This window comes from Emys orbicularis, chromosome 11 (genome assembly GCF_028017835.1).
Source record: "Emys orbicularis isolate rEmyOrb1 chromosome 11, rEmyOrb1.hap1, whole genome shotgun sequence".
Lineage (NCBI taxonomy): Eukaryota > Metazoa > Chordata > Testudines > Emydidae > Emys > Emys orbicularis.
The window spans coordinates 39891950-39906786 of NC_088693.1; the positions used below are offsets into that span (position 1 = coordinate 39891950).

The 14837-nt window shown below is 47.9% G+C and overlaps 1 protein-coding gene across 1 annotated transcript; it reads right to left on the bottom strand.

Moving 5' to 3' along the window:
* Window positions 1-12223: 12223 nt before the first annotated feature.
* DLX2 (distal-less homeobox 2) lies at window positions 12224-14162 on the bottom strand. The gene is made up of 3 exons (XM_065413687.1): window positions 13808-14162; window positions 13220-13404; window positions 12224-12568 (listed from the first exon to the last, which is right to left on the bottom strand). Exons 1-3 carry the CDS (start codon window positions 14160-14162, stop codon window positions 12224-12226), a joined length of 885 nt encoding a protein of 294 aa, XP_065269759.1.
* Window positions 14163-14837: the final 675 nt, after the last annotated feature.

The following is a 14837-nucleotide window of genomic DNA, read 5'->3' on the forward strand; positions in this document are numbered from 1 at the left end:
TTACAAACCAGTTTCCCCATTTCAAGCACTATCGGTCCAGAATAATAAATAAATCCAATCAATAAACAGAGGAAAGAAAGAGAGGGGGGAAATAAAAAGAACAAACCATCGAGAAAGAGGTCTCTTGCCCATAGAGCCATTAACACTGCACCATAGCGTGGTGCAGACAAGCACAGATGTGATGCGGGGCTGGTTCCCAACTGCTGACAGCTGACAGAGCAGCCATTAGATCATCCGGAGAACAGCCTGGGAGCAGAGAGAAAATCCGACCCTCAGCTTTGTGGGACAATCAGAAAAATATGTTTGTAGAGGAAAAAAGCTCTCCTCTGTCCTGTCTGTCTGTCTGTCTGTCTGTGTCTAGCTGATGAAATGTAGGTCATTTATTTACTACCCCACTCCTCTTTAACAGCAATGCGAAAACAACCTGTACTATAGCCAGATATTTTTCTTTGCATTTTCCTGTACCCTTCACGACTCGTCTGTGTACATTTTTATTGTTGTTGTTAAAGGGAGAGATGGGGATTTAATTTATTGACTTAAATTACCACTGTAAGAGTGCTAGAAACACATGGACTATCTGGTTTGCAAAGGGCACTGTTTCAATGCACAGTTTACTTTAAACAAAATAAAACAAAAACAGCAAAAAGAAGGATGTGATTTTTAACTTTTACAATAACTTTTATACTTTGCTGGTGTGGAGAGGTTTGTTCCGAGTGGTCTGCATTTTTCACATCTCTAGTGTTATTTAACAAAGAAAAGAAATTCACATTATTTAATATGGAAGTGGAATCACGGCAGCTGTTGATCGCTTTACGTAATGTAAAGAGAGGGAAAGGAAGAAAATAGTTCCCTATACTCAGCAGTTGGAAAGAGATGGGAGGGAAGAAGAGATGCCAATTGGCTCTAACGTGACACAGTTCAGCTTTAAACGAAATCTCGAGGCTTTACCACAGAATGCCAATCTGAAGTCTACATGCGCTACTGAAGTGCAGGATCTGATCGCTGTACATATTTTATTCTTAATTATTATTATTATTGTTCTGTAAACATGTTGCACAAATTTAGCCTTTTTTCCGTTCCGTTTTGTGTGGCTGTAAAACATGATGCTTTGTGACCTGAGATTTTGACATTTGACTTGTGAAGTTCGGAAGATGTGATAAACTGAGATCAGTTGTGTTTAGTGTTCTATATGTCAAAGTTTAGTTTTATATTGAGAATGTTAACTTATTGCTTTGTATCTGGGGAAAAACACAAATCTTTGTACATAAGTTATAAAGTTTCTTTGAGACAGTAAAATTATGGTTTGGAAAAAGAGCCGCTCCATGTGTGCTGTTTATCGCCTGCGTATTTTCTCACCTGCAGCGTTTGTAGCAGACTCAAGAGCACTGGGGATGGGAAAACTGCAATCCGATCTGAAGGGACATTGACATACACTATCAGCTGAGGTTTCACACTCTTTCCTCAGCAAGGGAAAGTGCAAGCCTCTTTCAAGCCTGGGAATTAGGCCTTGGCCAAGGGACCCGCGGCCTCTTCTATAAATCTGAGCGTCATGGAGATCAATCCACGTGGGAGACTTTCCAGAGAGAGAGATTTTAACCGGGCGAATAAATCAAGAGATCTCATTGATAGATCTCTATCGGCATCTAAATAAGTGGCTCGGTGTGTTCCACAGATGGGTGTGTGTGTGTGTGTGTGTGTGTGTGTGTGTGTGTGTGAGAGAGAGAGAGAGAGAGAGTGTGTATAAATATACACGATATGATATAAGTGATATATATGTAAAATCCCATCGGGCATTTCACACAGGCCTTTCGATTTCAAAACGATCCTGTCTGTGGGAGATGAGACAAATCACACCGTGCGGACTCCTTTGGGTTTTATCTTCGCTTCATTGCAACTCGCCAGCAGTCACTGGTTGTTTTGTTGTGGTTGTTGTTTTGATAGGGAGAAAATAGGCCTCGAGAGCTCAGTGGGGAATGTTACTAACATCAGCTTTGGCTACATGTTTATTCCCAATTCTCCGGCCCGAAACTCCTCTTTAACTGATTTCTGCCCCCTCTTACCCCATCGTCCCCCTGTCTCTGTTTTGATGCATCCTTTGTCCTGTTCGTTGCAAACGGAGGTGCTGCCGGCTTCCCCTTGCTGCCTCTCTTGGATTAGGCGCAATCTTTTCCCGTAGGCTGAAGAGCGGGGGGAGCAATGGTGTGTTTTAAGTAAATGGTTAGAAGAAGCAGCAGGTGCTGCAGGAACAGGCCGCGTTTTGGAGGAAAGAAAGTTAAAGTGGAGCTCAGGTTAAAAAAAGGGGGCTGACAAGTTCAAAGGGGCCTGGGCTGGAGTCTGAGCGAGCACCTTGAGTGGCAGCCCCCTCTGGGCTTTAAAAGGAGACCAACGTGCTCGCTGCTCTCTAACCACACAACGTGTGTTTACACCAGGCGTCAAAACCGGAGCGCCGGCCTAGCAGAGGGCGAGCTGCGTCCGAAGCGAGCCGGTGTCCCAAGCGGCCCGGGGCTTTGCTTTCGCCGTTCACTGGACCGACACGTTGTAAGGCGAGGCTGGGAGCGTCAGGACATCAGCTGGTACAGAGAGTTCCAGCTCTAGAACCCTGTGCCTCCCTTCAGGGCCAAGCTAGGGGCTCCCGGGGAGGTGGGGGTGGCGTGGGAGCCGCCGCTGCCCGGCTAGAAGGGAGAAAGGCTGAGTGGGGGAGAAAGGGAAATATTCCCTGTAGCCCCCCGGTGTGTGAGTGGGCGCGGGAGGCTGGATCATTTGTTCAAGCGGGTGCCTGGTTTTGGGTGCCCTACTAAAGCGGGGCACAGGCCTAGCTTTAAAGACCCCAAGCAGAGTTTATCCCGCTGCAGATTATGCACTACAGGCTTTGTAGGCTTCGAAAATGTCTCCCCGTGTTAATGGAGCTGCAATGCGCGTTGCCAGCTTTACCGTTTTTCTGGGGCGGGGGCAGGTTGGTGTGTGTGTGGTGCGGGGGGACGACGACTCCGGGACAAGGATTTGGCAAGTGATTATTATGCAGAGGAGCTTTTCCCTTCCTCCCCATGTTGGATCTGAGCAGTTCTGACACGCAGCTTGTGTGGGCCGGTGGAGATTTGCTGTCCCTGAAAACTCACTTGGTCAGGGCAGGAAATGAAGGAGCATGTTTCTGAGCAAGCTGCCAGCAATCACGGGGATGCTCTGAAGGATACAGTTTGCCCTCAAACCCCCCAACCTTAAGCAAAACAATCGCCGCAGGAAATTTGCAAGCTAATAAGGCTATCAAATAGATATAAAATAGGGGAGTCCTGTCACAAATGAAACTCAATGGAGATGTGGTGGGAAAGGGGCTCGAGCCAGTTACATGGTTCTGTAGCTCACAGTAGCTAGTTGTTGGCAAATTTTAATTTTCTGACTAAAGTAATCTAATAATTTAAAGAGTTATTAAGACTGAGGTTTGGATTTAGATATGCCAATTTATGAAAGTAGCTTTGCAAAGATCAGATGACCACAGCTGTAATTTTGGTTAAAGCTTTATAAATCAAAACAGAATTGTCACATGGTAGATTTGATCTAGGAAGCCGCTGCATCTGCTCTTTATTCCGATTGCAATGTGGGGATCTGCATGCAGTTTCCATACTGGGGGGAATCCCTCCCGGGAGGTTGTGTGGAGGAAGGTAATGATAAATTGTATCGATTTTTGTTGTGACACGCACCCATTTTTCAATTCTTGGTGATGAGTGATCAAATGATGCGGTCATGTCTAATGTACGTTCAAAAGATAAGGCACGGGGTGCAGTTACTGGTAAACATAGGATTGGAGCAGGAGACTAAAGGGGAGAGATAAGGGAGATCCGCTGCATTTTGAGTTCATAGGGAATGAAGGATTCTGCCTGGAGAAATACCGGAGAAACACTCTGTATTTCCTGCAATGTCACCGGCTAAAATGTGAGCACTAAGCAACTAACAGCACCTATCTGAACAATAATTGTCTGACTCAGTAGCTACATTATTTACAGATAATAATGCAAATTTCACACTCCCCAGCCTAATGCAGTCAGAGACCAAACGCCTTTGACCGAACAGAAACGGTGTGGTCAAGCATATTGGAACACTTTAAGATATATTAGCTTCTACTAATTCAATAACTTCTTGCTAACAGTTGAAATAGAGAAATTATTAGTTTTCTCTCAACTAGGCGGTCTTGAGTTAGAGTCTATTATAATTGTACATTTGAAAATGTTAATCTCAATACAGACCTAATTAATTCTGCCTTGTTGCTGACAAGTAGTTCATCAAATATCTGATTCGAAGATTTTCATAATGAGGATATTAATTAAACTATGAATAATCCAAAGGTGCTTATATTGAAACAATACCTCATTACAATGATTAAATACTGATTTCGAATATTATACCTTTACCAATTGTCACCCTGCAAACACAACCGTATGGATGGGTCTGTAAATGGCAAAATGCAATTTGGGGACATTTTTTTTTCTTGTCGGAAAAAAATGTGGCCCTCATTTTCAAACACTTCTGAAATAGGCTACACACCGCTTAATGATGATCAAAATGACTCTTTTCTGCTAAAAAAGACCCCAAAGTGTGCGTACAGCTGCAAACCCAAGAGGGTCAGCATCATTTCACTGTATTCTCTTCTTGATTACAAGCCGAGCCCATCAAACACAACATAATTACAGTAATTTCAGGTTTATTTATTCTAATGCAGTTTCCCCATCTCTCTGGTAATTATGAGCAATTTTTTCGCCCAGGGAATCTTTTTGCATTAACAAAAGAGATAACGCACTGAAAGCCAAATTTGCTGTGCATTGAGAAAAGGGAAGGAAAAAAAATAAAATAGGTGCGAGCTGCCATCTCTGCAATTCTCCTATATTGGAGCTCTGCAAATTGCTTGCAGGTGTATGGAGCAAGACTGTCAATAGGAAGGGGCTTCCAAATTAGCAAATGCACAATGTCGAAGTAATGAAGACAGACTTAGCAAAATTGCCAAACAACAGATATCTCTTTAATATCTTCTACCAAAAAAAGAAGAAAAAAATCCTCTGGCGTGTCTTCTAGAACTCCCTGAATGGCTGTTGTACATATGTCAGTCTAATTGCAGAGCAGAGCACAGCCTCTGAATCTAGAAATGTTTTAAAAATCAGAGTCCAAACCAGTTTACATCTAATGTCTCCCCCCCGTGTTAAAAATAAATCCACATTTTGTCCAGATCAAATATCCTTCCACAGTCCGCTATCTTCCCTGCAGCTCCCTCACAAGTTTCACAGCAGAGAAAAAGTTTGATTTGTCTTTACCTCCCCCCGATATTTATTAATCCGTGAATAATTTTTACGTTTGCAAAAAATCACCGAAACCAGAAAATTCACCCTAAATTAACTAAAACATATCAAAGAAGAAACTGTTCAGCTCAGCACCAACTAGAAGAAGAAACGGTAATGAATAAAACCAGGTTCCTCTTTTGTGCGTTAGGTTCCCCTCTCCTAACAAATTTTCCCACTCTGCATCCCATCCTCTTTATTAAAACAGGTGGGAGGAAATATTGTATTTGATCGCACAGGTCAGCAGCCTGCGATCATCACACCGCTGCACGTTTGTTTGCAGTTTTGTTATTTCTGATTTATTCCAAAGCAAACACTGAAATCCAGCAGCTACACAAACACAGTATATTCTGTACACATCCACCAGAGACCCCATGAACAACAACATCTAGATTCCTCTACCGCCCCCCCTCCTCATTGCACTATGAATCTTTAGATATCGAGCATCGAGGTTTTTCCCCCCTTCTAATAATCCTGACACAAGTGACAAGAAGTTTTGATGGAAGAATTAGTTGGTGCATATATAATCACTCCCCCACCCCCCTACTCCCCGAGCTGGGAAACTTATCGACACAGCGCATTCATCCACCCTTCAGAAAAATGAAACTGTGTTGCCACCCTTACCTTCTGTTTCAATTTCAGTTAATCTGGACCCAATTCTGTGCTTTACAACAAATCAAAGGATGGAAGGCGGCATTTTGTAAGTTACAGGAGAAAAAGAGTGAGAGAGAGGATGGAGAGGAAGAAAAAAAATAAAAAGAAGAAGCCAAGCACAATAATAATATCCCGAGAGTGCAAATGTGGGTTGAAATCCCCCAGAGATGAAGATGCCTCTGAGAGCAGGAGCCTTTTTTGCAGCTCCGCTCTTGCAGAATATGACTGAAATTTTCTGCTATATAGCCTCTGTCTTTATAGCTGATGAAAAAAATTGCAGATTATTAGCATAAATGTTTACTCTTCATTACGCTGATGACATTGTGCACTCGAGATCTTGGTAATCTTTGGGAAAATTATGAGTAATTTTTAAAAATTTTAAAGCAGCAGCAGTTACCATGCAATTCAGGCTAATTCTGCGTAGGCTCCGAACGGATATAATTATCGAGGAGTCAAGATGTTATGCTAAAAACTATGCATTGATATTCCCATTTATTATGTACATACAACTTTGACAATGTTGATGCTTGAAATAGCAGGAAATTGTCTTGCGCAAAAATTACAGTCCATATTAGGACATGTGAAATTGCGAAGAATTATATAGTAATTGCAGGCTTTCAGATGGGAGAGCCAGAATGCTCAAACTAGTGCAAATGTGGATAAAATTACAGATCAGAGCAAAAATTAGGGAAAAAGGGGGTCTGGGATTTTTCAAGTTGGCTATAGGATTCCGGAAGTGTCTAATGCCACATGATTGCTACAGCGTTAGGGAGACATTCATGCCTCAAGTAACTCCTTTGCCAGAGCTGCTTTAATTCAATTTCTCAGGCCTTTTCTCTTAATGGGGCAAATGAGTAAATTGCCTACCCAGAGCAAAATTTCACCAGCCTCCCCCTGCACATTTGCCAGGGAGATGATTCCCCTGGCTCAGGTTGGATTCCGGGCTGAGTCCCCCTGGACTCAATCTGGTAACTGAGCTGGAGAAGTTAATTACACCAGATTCCCTCCCACCCTTCTTCTTTCTCTGGCTCAGCTCCCCATCCCCCTCCCCACCCGGGGCCAATGCAGCAGGGAGATCCGAGCGTGCTGCACAGCTCTGACCCACTGCTGGAGTCCTAGGGTGGCAGCCACCCCTCCACCCCACAGGAAAAGAGGGCGCGGCGGGAGGAGCCCTCCAGCAGCAAGTCACAGGAACAGTTCAGGCAAATCCGAGCACGCTTGCTGCTAAAGGTGCAAGAGAGTGTTGGGGAGAACTGAAAACTCCAGCGCCGCTTCCCCCTGCACAGCACAACTTTGGGAGCCTAACCTTGAAACCACCCCAAGATCAGCTCCCACCCAACCTCACCCCCTTTATTCTGCCTGCAAACGTGAAGTGCCCAGCAATGCTTCGCGGCTCCAGAGTGCAGCTCTTCCTCCGGGCATGTGAAGTGTTCTATGTTCACGCTGCTGGCCCCTTGCAAAGCCGAAACTAAATGTAGCTATGACAGCGGCTGGACAGGGCTCAGTGGTCTGGGGGCACCTCACTTAGCTTGGATAAGACAGGAAGATGGGGAAACAATAATAAAAGAGGTGCCTGAATGCAAAGTATCTCAATGTATTTTCACCTTCCCGCTAATGAATGTTACGTGCGTTTAGAGCTCGTGTAAAGCAAGCCCAGCGCAAAATAAATAGCACCCAAGTGAAGGGGGGGGGGGAGGACTGGGTTGGGAACTCAAAGCAATGGCTTGAAAGATGAGACACTGGGAAATGCCCAGCAGCGGCCAGTCCAGGTGGTATCTGGATTACATGGAAATCAAATAAATGAAAAGGATTCTCAGGAAAAGTCAGTCTGTCTGTCTTCCTGGCGCGATCGTCTAGTTTTCCCATTTCTCAGGTTGTCAGTGGGGCGCTTACACGGCTATATATTTTTGACATCCCCAGGGCGTAATGTAGCATCTTGTAATGTAGCAATCACTGACAAAGTACATCCCTATTATGCAGAAAGTCCCGCTTCTCGAGGCATCGGAACCCTGCCACCTCCCCACTTCCTGCTGTTCTGCTGTGTCACTATCGTGGCGGGCGCTTGAACCCAATAAGCCGGGACAATCTCCATCTCCAGCGCCGTAGACCTTATTAGCGCTGGCTGCTGCGACAGGAGCCCCGCGCGGTGCCGGGGTGCGGCGGGCGCACTCTCTGCTGTCAGAACTTCATTACACAACAGACCAACTTAGAACATGACTTTCTTGGTTTCAGGCGTAAATTCACCCCGTGCCCTGGCCCCTAGCTGCCTGTTGCAGGTTGGCGAAGCGAGTAGCGAGCGGGCAAATGCTTTGCGAACTTTTCACCTCGTGGCGCAAGCCCCTCTCTGTATTGTATGTGGTGACCGCGGCTGAAATAAGGCTGTGTAAAGAGAGACGTCTTTTATTTCTGAAAATACAAAAGGTGGGACTGCTTTTAAATGAGCTCGCGGCGCCTGGCGTGCTGCACACACGGTGCATTTCAAAGCAGGCATTAGGAAGCAAAAGCAGAATGTAAAAGGGCTCCTCCATTTCTGTACAAACACGGCTCAAGTGTCCCTTGAAAACCTCACTAAAGAGCCTCGGGAATGGTTACACACAGGCGGATAGTCCCAGTTTCTTACCCTACAGCCCGAGTGGAATGAGGAAGCCGTCAGATCTAACCCACATTTCTGTCTCTGCTGATCACACTGAAAAGTTTGGGGGAGGGGGGTTGTTTTTTGTTAGGTCTTTGCTGAAGTGCAAAGAAACCAAGAAGGTTCAATGCCCACCATCTCCAGGGTATTTGTCTTTGAAACTCTTCCTTCGCCTCCAAAATGCCCGCAGAGCTCCACGCAAGCCTGGTTTTATTTCAGCGGTTTGTTTCCAAGCGAAACATGAAACGTATACCCCGGCCACAAATAATCCTGTCTAGAAGTTTGGAAACTCCTGTGGCCATGCCGTGGCTAAATCAGAGGCTCGTAGTTAGCTAGATTGCCCTTCCCAGCACCTGCCAAAGCCTGGCTCTCCCCTGACACTGCTCTGGTGCAGGTCGAAAGGGATTACAATTAAGATGTATGGGTTTGATAAAGTCGGGTTGTTTCCCGGTGGATGCAGGGGAGTTGACTGTTTCCCATTTCCATTTGTCATCAGCACATTTGGAAGGCCCGTTCATCACCGGGGGAGGGGATGTCGGCTAGGGGCCGGATCACAGGGCCCTGTGTCTTGGAGAGAGCTGCAACTTGTGAGAAATGTTTCCAAGAGCTTTGCCTGGGGCGGCTATGGAGACTCTGGCTTCCTCCCCCCCTTCTCTGTCTCCCATGCTCTCCCGCTCCTTTCTCTCCTCTGTCTCTTTCTTTTCCCCCCTCGGCTCCCATCTTTCTCTCCTTCCCCCACACTCCGCTCTTCTCCTGTCTCCCCCTTTCTTTGCCGTGTCCCTCCTCCCCTTTCCTCTCTTATTCAGCTCACTCTCTCCTCTTTTCCCTCCCTCCTCCCTGTCTCCTACTCATCCGGGGTGAGTGTGTTCGTGGCTCCCCGGAGCAATCTGCCCTGCCAGGCTCCGAGACTCCGCCGTGTCTACGGGCCAACCCAGCCCACCCCAGCGCCTGTCCCGCCCGCCCCGCTCTCATGCCAAGGCCTGTTGCGTGATTCCAACTGGGGCTGCACATTCCCTGCCCCAGGCGCTGTGGTTTAGGCCTCTTAATCATCTTGTCTGCAGCAGAGGCCTCAGCACCATCCAGTTTCCTCCTCTAGTCCCTGCGCCAACTGGGGCCGAAGGCTCCCCTTGCTGAGCAACTACAGCAAGAGCTGCAGAGGCTCAACAGATAAAAAGGCCGCCTTGGGTTTGGACTCAAGCAGCCTGCTTCCAGGCAGCCCTCTTTGGTGCATCCTTCATAGCCTGCCAAAAGGCTCTTTCATGTTGCAGCACTTTGGAGGCGACATCAAATATTAGCATGATGTTACAAAGCTGCTCTCTGCCCGAAAATGCACGTGTCAAAGAGCAGCACTGGCGGCATGAGATGTTAGCACTGACACTAACTCATCTTGTTAGGGGGGGCCGCTTCCAGGGACTTTGGCAGATGGTTAGGAGCCACAGTTAGGCTTTGCTAAAAATAAAAGCTTTTGCAAAAGCTGGTGGCAGTAGAAGCATTTCAATTTTTTCCGGTGCAGTGAAAACAGCACTCTTTGGGCTATAAACAGTCCCATGCGATGTTGGCAACCCACACATAGGGGGGTCTTGAACAGTAAAGTCAAGTGACACCGATTAGTTGTGCCTGTCCTGCAGCCAGAAGCTGAAACTAAACAATGCTCCTGATGACAAGTTAGGGCCAAACTGGGGGGGGTCAATTAGACCGGTTTAAAACGAGTAACACCATTGAGTTCAATAGAAATTACTCCAGATTAACACTGGTGCAATTGAGCAAAATTAAGGTTTACCTAGTTGGTTTTATTTTTAAAAAAACCCTTTGTTTTATTGGTAACCAAACTGCGGAAGCTTGGTAAAGAATTGGTTACCCCTGAAATGTAACCAGCCCGCAAGTATGAAAAATCGGGACAGGGGGTGGGGGGTAAAAGGAGTCCATATAAAAAAAGCCCAAATATCAGGACTGTCCCTATAAAATCGGGACATCTGGTCACCCTAATTGCACTGATTGGAAGGGGCTGATGTTGATCTAGAAATCTGTATAGCTCCCACTTGGCTGGCGAGAAGCGGGATTTAGGCCTACTTTGAATGGAGGTCACTGCTACCATGGCACACACACCTCTACTGGCCCAGGCTTTAGCACAGCAGTAACCTGCAGGATCCCACCCCTCCGCTGAGCAGCACTCATGCAGACAGAACTAGGGCAGCTCCGCCGAGCAGCCAGCCCCAAGACATTGCAGGGCCCTTGATTTTGGAACTGGGCAGTTAATAATGAATTTTAAAAGGTTCTTGGGGCTGGGGGAGCAGCGCCCAGCGGTGACTGGTCAGGGCTGGAATCGGTTACCAGTGTCGCCTCCTCGTGTGTCACACTGGGGCCCGGAGGAGCTGCAAGTTGGCAGGAGACAGTCCCGGACTAAATGACTGTGGCGCCAGCGCGCTGGGGGAGGGGCCGAGTCTGGCATTGCTAGGGGCTTGCTGAGTGATTCATGGCTGCTGCCGACTGGCAGGGGCGAGATTTTATTGTGGAAGGGAAGCGAAGGGGGAGGGGAGGAGGGGACGGTCAATTACTCAATGCAACAGTTGTAACGAGGGCAAAGAAAGCCACGTAAGAAACATAGAGACCCCTCCTCCAGGGCTGGGCTGTAAAACGCGGATGTGCAAGGTAAGTTTGCAGAGAGGCAGGGGCTAGTGTAAGTAGGTGTCTATAATGTGTGTGAGTCTGGATCCCGAAGGAAATACAGCCCAAGTACAGTGAAAACAATAATTTATTTAAATAATCTCTTATTGTAAAAGCAACATTAAGAGTATTTTGTGTCCATAATAAATAACCAACAGTACCTTTTTTTGTTTTAAGGTTAAAACAACGACTTTTTTGTTTTTGAGGGGGAAATCAGTAGCTTATTTTGACAGCAAAGAGAAAACGTATCAAACAGTGAAAATAATCAGGAATGTGTGGCGCCTACACAGAGAGCTGGGAGTTTCCACACTTTGGTCACAAAACCGAAAATGAAATACAGGTTGATCCAATGGAAATTTTTTTATACAAAGAAAACAGGAAAAAATCTGCACAGACAGCTTTATTTACAAACATTTCCTCGGGAACGATAGTCCTGCACCCATTTAAAAAAGATAATTTAAACTCGGGAGATTTTTTTTTAATCTACATATAAAAATTATTTATCTTTTTTCAACATCAAAATGAGGTCATCCGCAAAGGCACCTATAAACTTTTAAAAAATAAAATTAACAAAAGTTATCCACTGGTGATTTGATGAAAAATAGGAGAGGAGGGAAGGGAAGGGGGGGGGGGGTATTTTTTCAATTTGCTGTGAACTACACGGGAAGGGAAAAAATAAACCTCAGCGAGGAACTAGTCTGCGAGTTGGAACAGAGAGAGACACTGGGTGAGAGAGACACCGAGGTAACCGAACCCGGGTCAGAACAAAGCAAAGTCTGCAGCGAAGAGTTATTCGCCTGTTTAATGTGCCAGAGGGAGAGGGAGGCGTTGAATGCCGAAGAAATTCTTCATCAAAGCACCAGTGTCTGTACCTCAGTCCGCTCGGGTGTGTGTTGGGTTTGATCCCCTGGATCTCTGCTCAGCGGGGCTTGTTTGCTCAGTCTCTGCCGAGTTAGAAAATCGTCCCTGCACTGATGGCCGCGCTGTGGTGATGGTGATGGGGCTGCGCTTGCTGCAGGATAGGAGAAGCGGCTTGCAGGTGAGAAGCGGAGTTAGCCGCCTGATGATACCAGGAGTAATTACCGAGGAAAGCGGCAGCTCCGCCGCTGGGGCTGGATCCGGAGCTTCCTCCGCTGCTCATGCGCTGGTGTGGAGCAAAGTCCCAGGTAGGGGCCGAGGTCGGGGGCGAAGCGCAGGGGGGAGAGGCGCTGCCTCCAGGATGCTGCTCCGAGGGGATTTCGCCACTTTTCCACATCTTCTTGAACTTGGACCGGCGGTTCTGGAACCAAATCTTCACCTTTCCGAAGGGAGACGGACAAACAGGCGTGAGAGCTGGGCTGGGGAGGTGCTGGGTGTGTGGGGGCTGGCAGGGCAGGGTAATGGCAAGCCACTGAAGCCAGAGGTTATTATGAGCAGAGGGCTTGCTCCATGATCCTCAGCTGGGCCAGGCAGAGTATGCAGTAGTGAGGGGAGGGGAGTGGGAGTGGGGGCAGGGAACCTGGCGCTAAAGAGAGCAAGAAGGACTAATCAGTAGTTTCAACTCCTCCGTATGCCGGAGAGCAGACGAAGCGCAGATAACATTTCTCTAATGAGAGTTTTGTTAATCCCAGCGCCTCCCTCCCACGGACACGAATGGGGTCAGGGCCACGGCCCATTTAATCATCTCGGGAGCGCAAACTAGGGAACTGCAAACAGAGTTCTCCGTTACTGGATGTGTAACAGCGGGCAGAAAAAACAATCAGACCAGACAGGGTGAGACACAGCAGGGAATCTGCCACGTGCCCATCTGAACCAGCGCTAAAAGGCACAGACTCTGTGCTGCAGGACGCAGCGTGCAAGGCGTAAAGGGCAAAATTCTGGTCCTGTTGAAGTCAATGGCAAAACTCCCACTGAATGCAACAGGGCCAGGAGTTCCACCCTGAGGGTGAAAAGTGCCGGGGCATCTTACCTGCGTCTGGGTGAGGCCTAGGGATGCCGCCAGTTCAGCTCGCTCGGGCAGTGCCAGGTACTGGGTCTTCTGGAAACGCCTCTGTAGAGCGGCCAGCTGGAAGCTGGAATAGATCGTCCTGGGTTTCCGCACTTTCTTTGGCTTCCCGTTTACTATCCTGACCTCGGGCTCGCATTCTTCCTTCTCTGCTATAATAACAACAACAATCACCACCATCACTAACCAGCCATGCTGTAGGGAAAAGTTAACCTGGAATCAACACAAGGCAGCTGATTTGCAAGACGTTGTTCCCCATGCATCCTATTCCGGGCCATTTGCACGGCATGAGCCCTGCGTGAATTACCGGGAGAAACGTGGCCAGTCCATCCCCCTGCTAACGTCTTGCTCCCAACCCCCGCCAAACCAGGGATCCGCAGTCAGAGCCGCTTGATCGCCTTAAACATGAGAGGGGGAGAGAGGGGCACTTTTAAAAATAATGGACCAAATCCTCGTCTGGTGTAAACAGGCCAAGCTCTGTCTAAAGCAATGGAGCTGCTCTGTTTGACACCAGCTGACCCCAAACTATTTCCCCCAGAGGCTTAGCCCTACCAGACTCATTGTTAGCCGGGGAAGCCCTGGTTCCATAGGGTCCATAGGAGCTGTAAGTGGCAGTGTAACCCAGGTCGTAGCCGGCTTTGGCGGAGTAGGGAACCGTATTGATGCCGCTGGCGTGATACTGGTAAGAACCCATCTGTGCATAGGGCGACCCGCCTCCTCCTCCGCCTGTTCCGTGCTGCTGCTGTTGGTTGGTGTAGTAGCTGCTGTCGGTGGCTGTGGACACGGGTAAGGTGGGGGACTCCTGGGACTTGTGCAGGCTGCTGTGCTGGTGATGCTGGTGGTAACTGTTGGAGGTAATCTGGTTTGAATGCATATCTGAGACTAGACTGTCAAAGACTCCAGTCATCCTGATCCTCCCTCCCCAAATGTAGAAGGGGGGGGGGGGAAGAGACAGCCGCAGCACCAGGGGGCGAGGGGGAAAGGCGCCTCAGCCCCTCAGCAGTCAGTACAAGTACAGGGAGAGCAGAGACGCTGCTGCTGGAAGCCCCGAGGAGGAGATCACTGGAGGTCCCACTCTGTTGCTGGAGGAGTCACCATCATAGCCCGGTCACACACTCTCCCGGACGGCGGCGGCAGCTCCGTTGGCTCCCCAGCAGCTTTACGATTGTCTGCCGCGGTGGAAGCTGCCAGGCGGGCATTTAACACCAGTCACGTGAGGGCAGGCGACGTCACCTAGCAACAGCCAATCAAGTGCGCAATCACATTTTATCCCTTCGGGTTCCATAGAACCCCAGGACACAAGAGGCGCCTCACATGTGACACGTGCGCTGAAAAGGAGGGGTGTGTGCGGGGAGGGGGAACAAATACAAAGAGGAACCAGCCTCCAGGGGGGTTTACACAAAACAGAGTGTTGCCATTTTAGTATTCACACTGCAGCAGTATGTATAAATACGGCAAACTAGGGGGAAGATGGAGCAGTGAGATCTGAGCCCCGTCAGATCCACGGCCAGATCCTAGCCCAGCAAGATTCTAGTCTAATCAGATGTTATTTTAGCCTAGTCAGATTCTACTTTAGCCAGAT

Bases quoted from the DNA above. Each gene is read 5' to 3' on its own strand.
- DLX2 (XM_065413687.1), bottom strand. From the start codon at position 14,162: ATGACTGGAGTCTTTGACAGTCTAGTCTCAGATATGCATTCAAACCAG. The intron at 13,405-13,807 runs GTAGGGCTAAGC...TTATTATAGCAG, and splicing joins CCCGGCTAACAATGAGTCTG to AGAAGGAAGAATGCGAGCCC. The intron at 12,569-13,219 runs GTAAGATGCCCC...CCCTTCGGAAAG, and splicing joins TAGGCCTCACCCAGACGCAG to GTGAAGATTTGGTTCCAGAA.